Source organism: Condylura cristata, unplaced genomic scaffold (genome assembly GCF_000260355.1).
Source record: "Condylura cristata isolate star-nosed mole 26May11 unplaced genomic scaffold, ConCri1.0 scaffold00003, whole genome shotgun sequence".
Lineage (NCBI taxonomy): Eukaryota > Metazoa > Chordata > Mammalia > Eulipotyphla > Talpidae > Condylura > Condylura cristata.
In genome coordinates this window covers 70,108,990-70,124,629 of record NW_004567104.1, presented here as the reverse complement: position 1 = coordinate 70,124,629, position 15,640 = coordinate 70,108,990, and the positions used below count along the sequence as shown (strand labels likewise).

The 15,640-nt window shown below is 38.5% G+C and overlaps 1 protein-coding gene across 2 annotated transcripts in view; it reads left to right on the top strand.

Annotated features, from left to right (window-relative positions):
* Positions 1-15,640, top strand: part of GRIK1 (glutamate receptor, ionotropic, kainate 1) — a 344,258-nt gene that overhangs the window by 199,373 nt on the left and 129,245 nt on the right. For both annotated transcript variants that reach the window (XM_004675333.1, XM_004675332.2), the window contains exon 2: positions 13,479-13,646. In XM_004675333.1, coding sequence (XP_004675390.1) covers positions 13,479-13,646 — 168 coding nt within the window. The remainder of the gene's footprint in view (positions 1-13,478; positions 13,647-15,640) is intronic.

The window sequence follows — 15,640 nt, the reverse complement described above, 5'->3', positions numbered from 1 at the left end:
TAAAAATGTTTTTTTAAAGATTTATTTATTTATGCATACAAGAACTGGGGTGTAGGACAGAGGTATAGGGGAAGGGATGAGATGATTCACCAGGCAGAGTGGGGAGCAGAACAGGCAGGTTGACAGAAATACACTGTTGGGCGGAGAAGCAAATGAGACAAGAAAGGTCTGCCGTGCCATGTGGGTCAGCTCCCTAGCGGGAAATAGAACCTATGCTGCAGTGGCCACAGATAACCTTTTTGTTTACTTGTTTTTGTTTTGTTTGTTTTAAGATTCATTTACTTATGCATACAGAACTGGGGTACAGGCCAGAGGCTCAGGGGCAGTGAGAGGATTCACCAGAGACAGAGTGGGGAGCAGAACAGGCAGACTGAATAAGTACACTGCTGAGGGGAGCAGCGGGCGGGTCAGGAGAGGTCTGCCACGCCATGTGGGTCAGTTCCCTGGCCAGGGATCAAAGTCATGTTGCAGTGACTTCAGAGAGCTTCCTAATGCGGTGGTTTAACCCTTTGTGTCACCAGGGAGAACCCTCAATAAAACTGTTCTAAACAAATAAAATATCAGAACTCTAGATGTTTATAAACCTATAGAAATTAATTTTAGCTAAAAAAAAGTAAGGGGGACTTATTACATGTATATGGCATCGCAAGGGCAGAGTGGACCCCAAAAAATAAATAGAAACAGATAACTGGGCCCTCTAAGATAATTTTCCTAATTTCTGCTCCTCTCTGTAACTCTCCTTCATTCTCAACACATGGTTGCATGCATGTTTTAATGAAGAGGGTAAAGGCAGTGTCGGCGACAGCTTCAGAGCTTATGCATACAGAACTCAGGTCCTGAGCAGAGAAGTAGTTGTTTTCAGTTGATTCCAAAAAGAGTCCAGCAAGAAATATCCCATCATCTGCTTACAGCCTCAGCTCTCACCATCGCATAGCAAACCGCCCCGCCTCAGCACAGGAAGGTCAGGATAGCACCTGTGGAAGCAACTCTGTAAAGAAGGCTGAGAGTAGCCTCCTCATACAGAATGGGTTGCATTCCACAGAAGCATAAGACTTATCGCCAGAAAGAGTTGGGGAAAAGGGGTCATGACAGCCCTGGCACTAAGAAGCTCTCCACAGCCACTGCAGCACAAGTTCGAGCCCCCGTCAGGGAGCTGATCCACAAGGTGCAGCAGACATCTCCTGTCTCTCCACTGCTCCCCTCAGCAGTGTATTTCAGTAGATCTGCCTGTTCTGCTCCCCACTCTGTCTCTGGGGAATCCTCTCAACTCCTGCACCTCTGACTTATACCCCAGTTATGTATGCATAAATAAATGAAATTTTTTTAAAAGATAAAAGGTACAGTCAACTAGGAAAAGTGCATGAAATCACTATGAAAGATAGTTTCCTGCCTTATTTAATACATATGATAAATAAGGATCCCCCCACCTAAAACAAGTGAGGACAAGGACTTAAAAAATGATAAAAGGGGAAATACAGGAAATACACCAAGACTTTGTGGCAAAAATGTTGGCTTTATGAGAGATCAATGAAATGTCAATTGAAAGAACTATCACAAAGTTTTTGTCAAGTGAAGTGATTTCTTTTTATTTATAATACCTAGGAATTCAGAGTAAACTACACTTTAATATACTCACAATAGTTATGCAAATTGATTCAATCCTTCTGAAGGATGGTTAGGCAATATTCATGAAGACCATTAAAAATGAACATATTCTGTGCCCTCCCTGGTGGTGCAGCGGGTTAAAGCACAGCACTAAGAAGCTAAAGCCACTTCCGTATGAGTTCGATTCCCGCCTGCCCCAGAGGTGACCACATGGCGCGGCAGACCTCTCCCGACCCACCCGCTGCTCCCCTCAGCAGTGTATTTTGTAGATCTGCCTGTTCTACTCTCCACTCAGTCTCTGGTGAATCCTCTCACCCTCCGCGCATCTCTGGCCTGTACCCCAGTTCTGTATGCATAAATAGATAAATGTTTAAAAAAAAAGATATCACTTAAGAAGAAACTACAAAAAAAAAAAAAGCTCTAACAATGAAATCAAGCAAAAATTAGCTACTAAGTCTAAGCTTTGACCCCATGATTACTGAAAGCACGCTCGCTGACTATCTTTCCTTCTGCTCTTTTCCTCATTTACACTAATAGATTAAGGTAGAGATGGAAGAAAATGTTTAGTACATTTGAGGTGTAAAAAGAGATCCACAAAGTCACGCCGCTGCTATTTTTTAATCTATCAAAAAGGCAAATAAATTGATTGCTTGATGTTATCATGAGAACAGTTATTACTTCCTTGCCCTAGAAGTAACCATGATTTTTCCTGAAAAATTATATTAAAATTAATAATCTTGGTATTCTTTAAAATTTTTAAACTCCATAAAACACTGAAATATTCTATCAATTAAATATTTAATTCAAATGGTTGAAATATATCATTACAAAATATCAAATATGACAAAAAAAAACAAAAATTGAGAGATGTAATATGGCAACATAAAAATTAAATTCTGATATCAATAATTTACAATAATATTATAATTAATATTTAAATTGTTATTAAAATAATTAAAGTCATATTGAAATCGCTGATAGTTTAAATTATTAATACCTACTCAAGACTATCCATAATTAAGGACAATTTTTAAAACTTATCAAAGAACAATTTAGAGAAGCATTCAAACCACAAAATTTTATTGATGAACTCTATTAGGCTTAAGGGAATTTCTTCAGTTTTACAAAGAAACCCAAACTTTCTAGAAATCATAGAAAGCTAGACTTCACATTTTACTGAGCTTATATGACTTATGATAAAATTGATGAGAATGATTCACCAAAAAAGAATCTTTATACATTAATCACACTTATTTTAAAAATTGTAAAGTGCTAGGTAAAGAAGGCCAACATATGACTTTCTGCAATACATTGGGGGAAGTAACCTCAGTGACAAAGTACAATGTACCCCATAATTGCAAGAATGAGTGAATGTGAGGAAAAGTTTTCCCACAAAAAACTTTATAAAATTAACCCATATCATTTGAGGTAAACTAATAATGTATAAGTTCTTGTTGCAATTAATTAAAATTATGAAAATAAAGATAGCAAAACACTTTGATATAAGTTAAATGTTCACATTTTTAGCTAGGAATATGGAATTGCTTTTAAATATTTTCAGAAAATAACTTACATATTTGGTGATGTCCTCTAAAGAATGCCTGTGAATCATATAGACAGTTTTTATTAAGAAAATATTGTATGGAAAGAATAGTAGGAGAGGAAACATCATATACCTGCAAGTGATAAAAATTATAATCTGATGAACATGTGAACATATCAGTGATATCAGTAGTTAGTAGATGGTAAATAGTATGTATAACTTTCCCCCTAATATCATACAACAGGGTACATTTCAAATTGTTTAAGTAACTAAATTATGAAAATTAATTGTCTAAATTTTTCTAGCAGCAATCATGTACGTGAATATCAATTTGCTGGGCAGAGAAGAAACTTTCATAGTAAATATTTCAACAATCTTACAAAGGTAAATTCAGTGACTTAACAAATGACAACTCCTTTTACCCTGTACTCCCCAAACCTCCGCCTAAAAAATATGAGACCAAGATATTTTCTTGATGCAATGATTACAGTGAATCTGCTTCAGACTCTGCTCAAGGATCTTCCCTCTGGTTCCCAGAATAATACAGCACCCCTTACCTATATTGCCCCAATCACTGGGATGGGGGGCCATAAAACTCTTAGTTTACCTTCTATGCAAGGAGTGATCCACATCACTTTTGTTCACAGTCATTACACAGAACTGATCTTAAACTCATCCAATCTCAAAGTAGGTCAGAGGGAAAGAGACAGAAATATTAATAATCATTACACATTTCTCCTATCTTGAGGGAAAGATAAACATACAGGATGCTGTAAAACTTTAAAAATTCCTTTGCCTAAAATTCTAATCAGCATGAATAATAAACTGGTAAATAATTGCAATAAAAAGGTCAAAGATTTAAAATCCTCATGGGTAAGATAGTAACTTATATCGATAACAAAAACAAAGCTATCTCAAGATATTGAAAGGCAAAGGACAGTAACACATCATTTAAAATCATAGGCATCAGAACAATAAAATTAGAGACATCAAATAGGATGTAAATAAGTTAAAAAATTAAATTCTTCAGTATTTAAAGTGTTACAGGGCAGCCCAACATGAACTAGTTGCCTGTCTGTGGGTTCTCACCCGCATGCTTAAGATTTAATTGTACTGCAGGCACACATAAAAAGGGTCAATAATGGGTTTATTTACAAGGGGAAAGAAAAAGGAACAGTCCAAAGAGAGAAAGAGAGAGATACAAGTTAACTAGAGCATTCTACCAGTTCCACTGACTTGGAACTCCAATAGCATACTGAAAGCTCATCAAGAGCCAAACAACCAGTTACCAGCCATGAGGCCAAGGGAGATAGAGAGAGAGAGAGAGAGAGAGAGAGAGAGAGAGAGAGAGAGACTCAACTCAACATGGCTCCTCTGTATATCCCCCAAAGTCACATAATGGTTGCTTAGCTCCACCCTTGGGTCCTCACAGTCGTCCCTTTGGTATTCCTGGGAGTCGTAGTTTCAGTGACTGGAGTAGGGGATGGAGTCCACAAAACCTACATCTGCAGAGTTCATTCAGGACATCCTTTCCCCCTAACAAAAGAAATACACATGGAAAAATAGTAAATGCTATCACAAATTGAGTGAAAGACCAGGTAGCTTCTCAGAAAGTTACAATTCAGCTGTGTTACTACAAGTTAGACACAAGTACCACTGCTGCCTCATGTCTGTATGGCCATTTAATGTCATATAAGAAAAGTCTAAATCGTCTATGTCTAATGACTTAATCACTACATTCCAAAGCGCACTGCTGTCTCCCAAGAAAATCCTGAAAAGCACAAAATGCCAATCATATTGGGAATGAGACCACTGAAGAATTAACAATTTAGCCCAAAATGGAGGCTGATTCCTTTTTATATCCAGACAATATTAGACAACCAAATGAATGGTTTTTTAGAGGGAAAGGCCAATGACACAGTTAACAGAAAATGTCAGTCTGTAACAAGACAGGATCAACTCTGTAATTTCAAAGCGATGTAGCTATATTTAGTGGTAGAATGAAAGAAAATTCACCAAAATATTAATATTTGTTTCACAGTGATGACGCCATTTCATTGTGTTGTGTGTTCCTTTTTTTTTTTCCCAACTTTTACCCAGGTTATTTGTATCTCTGTTTTTACAATTAAATTATTTAGGAAAATGTAATGTTTCCCATATATGACACAGTGGTGATGGTAGTGGGAGAATTGAGGGCAGTGTAGTTTTGATACATGCAAATGAGCAATGAAGAGAATTGCCAAATTTTAGTACTTTTAAAATAACTGTTGCATGTTTCCCTAAGTTCCTGTTAGTGGCATTCTGAACACAAATCCTTCCGTGACATGACATTTAACTGTGATTTATGTTTGATCAACTTGTAGCTTTCTTGGATACGCGTATTAGTCAAGTTTATCTCTCTTCATCTGGGACCTAAATGTTTCACAAAGAGATTTTCTCTGAGAAATAGCTGCCATAGGCTTATTAATATTCATGTCAATGCAAACTGTATGTATTTTAGTTGGATCTTAAGACTGTGGCTGAGAACAAATCTAGGAGGGTATTATGCTGAACTGAAATGCCTTCTGGACTTGGGGCTACTGGAACTATAATAAATACAGAATGTCAAGTTGAGACACTTGAAAAGAAGAGGATTGTAGTAAGTTTGTAAGTATTTACAACTCAGATCCTGTAATCTTTTTAAATGTTCTGAAACATTACGATTGCATGTTTTACAATTTTCATATTGATAAATGAAAAATTTATTTGAAGGATTTTTCAAATTTTCAAATAAATACTCAGAGATGCTTTAAAAAGCTAATGTAATGAGGAGGGAAGAAAATGTACAAAAAGACTGCATTTTGAAATATTTATGTTAAATATCAAGAATTTCTATCCCACCTTCATCATATCTTTGAGATGATGGGTTAAAGGTATCTTTTCTCAGAGGCATTGCACTAAGTTTATGTTTGAAAATCAAAAAAGTAAAAAATAGATACTATAAATCTAATATTAATTTCTCAAAAAGCAACAGCATAGTTAAGAATTTATGTTTCTGATCCAAAAGTTACTAACTTTTCATAAAAATGAGCACAAGAACAACTTCTATTAGTCCCAAAGAAAGCAGATCACTGGACAAAACATTTCAAAATGTGTTTTTACATTTCGCAAGTCACAGTTCCAAGGAAAACTCCTCTAATCAATTAAATGTGAGATCCATGGGGTTAAACAGAGTCAGATTCTTTCTGATTGCAAAAGATCAGAAACTTGGGTATATTATCGTGCCATGTGGATTTTCTAGAAGAGATCATTTCAGACCACGCTTCCCACACAAGTCTGAGCCCTGAGCACCTTGCATTTCCTGGGAACTTCTGGGCACGCGTTGGTAAATACAGCTCTGTTGGAGTCATACATTTCCATTTGTTCTGTTTCCAGACATCAGTTCTCATCTTTAACAGCCATATTTCCTTCCCAGCAAGAAGAAATCTCAACTTGAGAAATAGTAGAAATAAGGGAGAAGCAAACTAGAGAATTGTGATAAAATGCCCAACACAGCTTCTTTACTGCAAGGACAGGTTGTGGACCTGACATATTCCATTCATTTAATTAATAAGTAGAAAATGGAACTTGAGGCCATTAGTATGAATATGTGTCACTTAAATGAGATGTTAAAAGCTACAAATGTAACGGCTCCCAAGGAACATTAGCAATCATGATCACAGACTTTCACAAGAATAAAAGTTTGGCATGGATCAGTGGCAATCTTCCTGATTCTCAGCTGCAAACTCTAGTTGAATAGATGAGCCATTGCCCCATGATGTCAAAGTGCTGGCAGCCTGATGAGCTGGCAGCCTTGAGAGTGGCTCAGAGCTTTGAAAGTACTTGGGGACTATGGGCCATAATGGTTGGGAGCGCATGATCAATTTCTACTATGACAGTAACTAATGGACAGTCTAGTCTCTACGTGTCTCAACAACCACCTTCCTCTTTTCTGTCTCTCTCATAAGATGGCCAGATTGCCTTGGCCAGATATACTACTTTACCAGGCAAGATGTTAAGTTCCAAAGAAGAGTCTTAATTCAACTTAATGATCATCTATTGGACAATGTGCTATGTCCAAATTATGGCATTTAGTTCTGGCAGGATGGAAAAATACCCATAAACATTGTTCCCACACTCAAGAACAGGCTTAAAAATTTTCACCAAAATGCATTCTCCAAAGTAATAGTAGATTATATGTTATCAAAAGAGGGGGAGGCTGGAGACGTCACCTTTAGCAGGAAGAATCTAGAAAGACTATGTTTGAAGGGACAAATTGTTGGCTTCTTGATGTGCTGATGGTGTAATGGACTGTTGTCAGTGTTACCTTTTTGGTAATCTGCCATCAGTAGTTCAACCTATCCTGAAAGACTGAAAATTTCTCTGAGGACAAAATCCAAATTCTTTTTCATTTTTGTATTTCACAATGCTGATCATGTAGTCTTAGACATTACTATACAACCAGAGATGTTAAATGAATTGAGTTAAATTGAATATTGAATGTCACTGAAATAAGAGTCCTTTGGCTTTGGATAATTTGTTCTTTGCATATGCATCTCAAATTTATGAAGAAAATTTACAGGCAGTATCTCCTTACAAGCCCAAGACCCATAACCTTTCCTTATCTAGACCTTCCAATAACCCTCTAGAGCTCATCAGAAAGTCCTTACTCTCTAGACATGCTTTCTTCCTCCCCAAAGGCTCTTCTTATTCAAGTGATGCTTCTCTCCCTAAGAAATTAAGGAGTATGGTTACCCCTTAGAGATGTTTACCCCTTCAGGTTATACATCAAACACCATTCTCCCTCTTCAAAGAACACCAAAATTGGAAGGCACTTGTAGCAGGCTTAGGCAACAGTCGGATCATCGAGGCTGTCTTTGTCCTTGTCCATATCTCTGTCCGAACCTAAGTAAAAATCCAGGTACTCCTGGCCCATTCACTATTAGCTTGAAGAATGCTCACTTCCTATCCAAACTGACCTAGCATGAAATCTTTAACAAGATGTGAGCTGAGAAGGGAAAAGAGCATTTATCTAAAGGAATCTCAGAATTTAAATGCGCAGCCTCGAAATTAAAGGTGCAGGAAATATAGACCTATAGTAAATTGCTTATGATGTAATAAACTAAAATTACGGATATTGCAATAAAGAGAGGCAATATAATATTGTATATTTAAGGAGCAGCTATCAGCAAAGGAATAGATCAAATTGCCACCTTGTTTTCTGTTGATGGCTCTGAAATGGATATTATTCCACAGGAATGCAAAACAGGAGCTCACAGAACAGAAACATTCATTTTTTGATCATCAGCTAATAGTTTTATCCTTCCATCTTGGGTGACCTCACAATTTGTCACAATGTGCCCTAACTACAGCTAGTTCAGGGAGGAATTGGGCTTATCAGAGTATGTACAATTATATCTTAACACTATAATGTTCAGAATAATATGATAAAACATAATAACGAAGTGAGAGTGCTACAGATTATTGCTCAACATATTGAATAAAGCAATGTTTACCACTGCTTTATGATAAAGACAAAGTCATTAAAAGCTGCACAGCTATTGAGACTTTCTTAAAACAGTTGGGAAGCTGCCTAAGTTTCCTAGGTCCACTATAATAATCAGTACAAATGGGGTAAACAACACAGCACAGATTCCATCTAGAGGGAGATGGAGTGAAAATGAAAAGCAAGAGTGGAATTGCTTCTCTTTAAGATATGTACTATCATAAAGGCTGCAATTTCCACTGTGTTGTACTTTCACTCTCTTTAATTACACTACTCTGAAAAACTAGGGTCTTACTCAGTTCCGGTTTGTTAAATCGAGACACAGATTTCTGCAGAGAAAGTACACACATACTCCAGAGGATAGTCTAATGGATGTTTATTGGACAGAATTAAATTGAGTTATAAGGCATGAGGTTAGAGGGAAAGGTCTTTGGATAAAGGTGGTGATTTAAAGGGAGGCTAGAAAATAGGTTATAAAGTACCCTTGGAACCTTTAAAAAAAAAAAAAAAAACAGCCAGTGGAACCTAGAACCTTAACTTCGCCATATGCTTATCCCTGCACCCCATTTTTGTCCTCTGTGATTCTGAACACATGGGCTAAAGTCTAGCAGTCTGGAAGCCACTGCTTGGTTATTCAAGTGTCCTTGTAAGCAGCACAGCTTTTAATCTTAATTTTTTCTTCCTCTATCATGTTTGTAGTGTTAACCTAACACTAGTAGAGTTTGTAATAATGGAAGTATTCTTAGAAGTCTAGAGGGAATCGTATGAATCAGCCATAAGCCCCCACCTAACTGACACTCTCCCCTCCACTCTCTTTTTGAGGGCAGCCTGTTCCCTGAGCAGGATGTGGCTCTCTGTGGCTTCCATCTGGGTCTGTGTGGTCACAAAACACTACTGCCCAGGTCCTCGCCTGGCCTTGTGGATGGAGGACTCTGCTCCAGATAGAGAACTGCGGCAGGAACTCTGCCACTGACATTTGTATTGAGCTTTCCAGTTTCTCCCCATGGACTTGAATTACTGTGCCATATTCAAGGTCCTGTTGGAAAAGAATATTACATGCATAGATGTGATTTCAGTTATAACTGTCCATTTTCCATGTCAATCTGTAAGGGGGGAAAGAAAGAAAAAAGGACATCTTTTGGTCAACCTGGGCTGCTAAAAAATATATACATGATCTGGTATAAAAATAAATATTTATCAAAGTGGGGTAGGCTGTGAATTCCAAGGTCAAGGTATGAGCAGACCTGGTGTCTTGTGCAGACCCATTTGTAGACCTATAGATGACAGATGGCTGTCTTTACTTCTACCTTAAGTGGCAGAAAGAGAGGGTTAGCTCTCTTTTCTTATAAAATCTCTGATTGAGCTCTCCCTGGTGGCACAACGGGTTAAAGCACCACATTACGAAGCTCTCTGAAGCCACTGCAGCACGAGTTCAATCCCCGGCCAGGAAGCTGACCCACAGGATGAGACAGACCTCTCCTGACCCGCCCACTGCTCAGCAGTGTACTTTGTCAATCTGCCTGTTCTGCTCCCCACTCCATCCCTGGTGAATCCTCTCTGGCCTGTACTCCAGTTCTGTGTGCATAAATAAATAAATCTTTAAAAAAAAAAAAACTGATCACATCACGAGCACTTCCTCCCCTCCTGGGAACCTTATCTAATGACCCTCCACTTCCCACATCCACACACTATCACATTAGGGCTTAGGATTTTGTGATGTACATAAGCATCAGTTCAGGTCGTTCTGCCCTCAGGCCCCTCCAAAATCCTGTCCTCCCATGCAAAATACATCTCATGCCAATAGCCAAAGTCTCCACTCATTCCAGCATTAATTCTAAGGTCCAAAGTCTCCTATCTCATCTAAATTTCATCTAAATCAGATGTACATGAGACTCAAAGTACAATTCAACCTGAGGCAAATGCTCATCTATGAGCTTGGGAAAGAAAAGGGTAAGTGCCTGCAGAACATCTTGGCAGCCTCCCTGCACCAGAAAGGGGGAAATCAGGAAATGGAAAGTGGGGATGGTCCAAGTGAGTCCAGAACCTGACCAGGCAAACACATGAGATCTTGAGGACTGAGAACAATCCTCTCCAGCCTGATGCTCTGCCTTTTGGCCCCACTGAGGCCAGCCTGGCTGGGGAGTTGTGATGTCTCTATGACGTCCCAGAACATACCTTGAGTGACCCTGTCCCTATGCTTCTTGGTAACCCCATATTAAAAACTGGTTGCTTTGAAGTCTTTTTATTTTTTAAGGATTTATTTATTTTTGCATAGAAGAACTGGGCTGAAGGCCAGAGGTGTATGGTGAGAGGATTCACCAGAGATAGAATGAGGAACAAAACAGTCAGATCTACTGAAATACACTGCTGAGGGAGCAGCAGGCGAGACAGGAGAGGTCTGCTGCACCATGTGGGTCACCTCCCTGCCAGTGTCAAACTCCTGCTGCAGTGGGGGCCGATAGCTTCATAGTGCTAAGAGTTAATTCCTAGGCCACCAAGAGGCCCGTTTTTGAGTTTTGCTCCAGAATGTCAGTACACGGCTTGCTTCATATCCTTTGTCAGGACTGTGTGTTGCACCTTTTCTCAGGTGAGTGAGTGCAGTGGAAGGGACAGAGCCTTTTCCCAAGCTCTGCTTGTACTCATTCATCCTTCCCCATGGAGTGCAATGCAAGAAACCAAGACCAGGGCCTATAAGCCCCTGTGAGAAAGCATAAATGCACATATTTATATAGAAAATAATAATAACAAGAAGAAAAGCACATTCATTTTCTAGAACTCAGATTTTAGGAGTTTTTTTTTTTTTTTTGTCTGTTTATTTGTTTTAGTGAAGCAGTTATTTGGGATGATGCTTTTTTTTTTTTTTTTAACTGTCCTCACCAGTGGGCATCACTAAAAGGTCTGCGAGAAGCTGACAGTCTCCTCAAAGGACCTGCTTACTCTTGTATGACAAAGGAAAAATACATGGTCATTTAAAGAACAAAATTTTTCCCAGCATTGATTTCAGAATAACGTCCAGCATAAATCTGTAGGTGAAGGCAATCATCTTCACATCTTCTGCTCATGCAGTGTTGTTCAACTCTGATTTCACAGAGAACAGGGAGAAAGTCTGCACGGAACACCCCATGTCACCAGTCTACCCCTCAGACTCACTGCCCTAACCAGCCACTGAGCCAGCGAAAGTCTGTTTAGCAGAGAAGAAAAAATAATTTTAACTGGTGCACTATACATACGCACTTATATACTGTTTTCTTCAGGCAAGATCAAAGTCATCTCTACAAATTAGACTTTGCCAACTAGAGTCTCTTTCTGAGAAAGGATATCTAAATACATAAATCCTATTTATGTTCATGATGTTTATTGTGATTTTCAGCTTCAGAATTTTCTTTTTTATGTTCTTTTTCTTTTTGAGTGAAGAGAGAATTTTAAGCAATCACAAGTCAATCTAACATACACAAGTCTGGGAAAAACCTACAGCTGACCTTTGGCAAGAAATCACTCAGTGGCAAGGCAGATGAGTAGTTGTCTGCTCGTTACAAGCATTCAGCTGCCCATGGACACCAATTAATATCTTTTTCAACAGAAATGAGCAGGATTGGTCAACCAAGTGACATGAAGAAGGGCTTCTACTGTATATAGTATGTCAAAATGATTATCCCAGCACAATTTTTGAAGAACATTAAGAATGTACAATTAATAATAATTAATTGATCTTTATGAACTTCATGTGTCAATCAAAGTCAGAGGTAAATTCTCTGATGAGGCTGAAAGCTCTGATATTTTGGACTGTGGCTTGTAAGGAGAGCCTCATGTTTCAGATATGAGTGATAAGACTTATGTAGTAGTACATAAGTTCTCACTCACTGGAGAAGAAAATTTCTCCAGAGATAAGATGCAGGTTAGCTCTGGGAGCAGACCAAACAGTTTTTTCAAACAAACAATACAAAACAAGACAGTTCATTCAGTCTGACTTTGCATGGTGGCAAGTAATAGAATATGCCCCCAGGAGTCAGAATCACACAGAAAAAAATAGATGTTTTCATGCTGAAAGAGCTAAGAGTTTCTATGTCTCATTTTGACCGCACTCAGGGGTGTGCTACTGTCTGTAGGGTCTGAAAAGTCGATGTCCAAGTGAGATCTTCATTCCAGAAGGTGGGTCTTTGGTGTACAGCTCAGATGAGTAAGTCAGTCAAGGGATGATTCATGTCCAAACTCTAGAAAGGTGCTCTCCACCATATTATCAGTTAGCCTTTAGTTGCTACTAAATATGCTTCCATCTGAGAGGTATGATACAGTTCACCTTTAGATTTAGATCCTTAAGCATACAGATGAACTTGGACCTAATTGTTGCATGTGAAATGTACTGATAAAAAAAAAATTTAATTTCTAGCACTGGGCTTGGGGTCTTTTCTGTCCAATCCTGTATGTGTTCCTTGGGGTCTTTTCCATGTCTGGTTTTACTCTTATTTTTATTTATTTTAAAATATTTATTTATGTATGCATGCAAGAATTGGGGTATAGGCTAAAGGTGCAAGGGGTGAGAGGATTCTCCAGAGACAGAGTGGGGAACAGAACAGAAAGATCTACTGAAATGCACTGCTGAGGGAAGCAGCAGGGAGACAGGAGAGGTCTGCTGTGCCATGTGGGTCAGCTCCCTGGGCGGATCAACTCATGCTGCAGTGGCCACAGAGAGCTTCACAGTGCTAAGACTTAACCCAATGTGCCACCAGGGAGGGCATCACTCTTATTTTTAAAAAACACGTGAATAAAGTGACTAACACTTCTCATGCATCTCTTTTGCTTCTGCAGGAGGGATTTTTGAAACTGTGGAAAACGAACCTGTTAATGTTGAAGAATTAGCATTCAAGTTCGCAGTCACCAGCATTAACAGAAATCGAACCTTGATGCCTAACACCACATTAACCTATGACATCCAGAGAATTAACCTTTTTGATAGTTTTGAAGCCTCACGGAGAGGTAACTATTTTCAAACTCTTAAAAGCTTCTTTGGGTGATAGGTCTGCTCTTTAAGTGATCTTTTTGCTACCTGTCCTGATTCACAGTGGACATCTTTGTGCAAAGGGTAGCAGGAAATGCCGGACCCTCGTGTCACCGTCCAATGCAATCAGAACTATCCTAATGGATGTTGCCTAGTTCTGTTTTCTGGGCCTTTCTGATTAGCTTACCCTTCAGTGCCCTCCACTCTATGATTAACTGGTTCAGCTGTGAATGGAAAATGTCAGGCTTGATCCGTTTTCCCTTCCTGAGGGTGAGATACCACCATGAAATTGTACAGTGCAGCCAAATAAAACTTTGTGGAAGGTCACAGCCACTGAGTCTGTAGAAATGTCCACAACACACATAACTCACAGTGAGAATTTGAACAGGTTGTAAACTATTAGCGTTGACCTGGCATTTTCTCAGCTTGTCATTTCTTAAACTCCTTTCTACAAAATCATGGAAACAGGGAGTGTAAACCTAGGAGAACAATCTCATCTGATTCTCTTTCTCTTGGGAACAGAGAAAAGGTTCCTAAAATGTAACTAGTGGGTGAGGAGACTGCAAGTTACCTTCCCTGGGAAGTATGAGGCTTCCCAGAAGTCCCTTGGCCTTCTAGGGTGATCCTCTGAAGCATGATCACACCCAATTTTCTCGAGAGTTGCCCTCTAACAAGGGACGCTGAGATTCAAGACAAAGAGTTGCATGGAATCATCACCCCAGATTCTAAGAACTCCACCGCTCACAGAGAGTGTTTTGACCATAAAGAACACTAACAAATGGAACATAATGAATGTGGTGCCCATGCTGGGTCCGAGTAACTAGCTACTGTCTGTGTCCACAGAGAAGTAGTAACCCAGGAGGTGTTCCCCTAAGACAAGCTTCTGTAAGACTCTAGACTTCTTCATAAAAACACAAAAAAAAAAAAACACGTAAAATTTGTTTTCCTGGGAATTCAAATAAAAAGTGAATGATATTTTTTTCAATAAATTGGCAGGACCTTAGTATAATTTTGCTTCTATGTGGATGAAATAGCAGCTAATATAGGTCAGAGATATCTATAGGCAAGAGATATGTATAAACAAGACATCTGTATATCTATATTTATATAACATCTTATAAGGCATAATAAAGTAAATGATGTCATGGGCTAGATCAATCTCTCTCTCTCTCACCACACACACACACACACACACACACACGCACACACACTTGAAAATCAACCATATTTAGCCATGATATTAAAACCATTCAAAAACTGAAAGCTTTTTGTCATCTAAAGTACCTGTCATGTTTATAGATAACACACCCCCAAAGCTTCTTGAAACTGGTAATTTGTTGGTGAAAAGAATTCAAAAGGATTGATTTTCTGTCAAGTAATATTAGCATTGCAGAGCTTAATATTAGCTGGAATCTCAATCCATTGTTCATTCCAGACAATGCTGGAATGAACACGCTCTCAGCCTCTCAGGCATGAGGCTCCTCGGACAGAGGCAATATTTGCTCGCAACACTTAATGCAGAAAAGTGTATGTCTTTATGTCTCATGTGATAATTCAGTGACAAAGAACACAGTACTAGAAATTTTCCTGCTGAATGACTTATCAAACTTTGCTACCCCAAAGGTATTTGGAAAATGTGTCTCAAAATTTTGTCAGATGAGTTTGACATAGTCATATTTTTTCTCTTGTAGTTATAGAACAACAGTATCATAAAAATTAACAGCTTCATTAATAGATGCTACTATTATTTAGTGTAAAATTTCAACTGGGTCAGTTTCAGGTACCTTTAAACTAGTATTATAACATAAACTTTAAATGTTCTGAAATTTATATTTAATGCCACTGCAAATTGAGGCCAGCAAAAAAAGAGCAGATTCTATTTTACATGATGATAGAGGATAATCTGTCCCAATCTTTCTGAAAGGGATTGGCTCATATATATCCTGTAGTAAAAATAGCAATACCATTCATT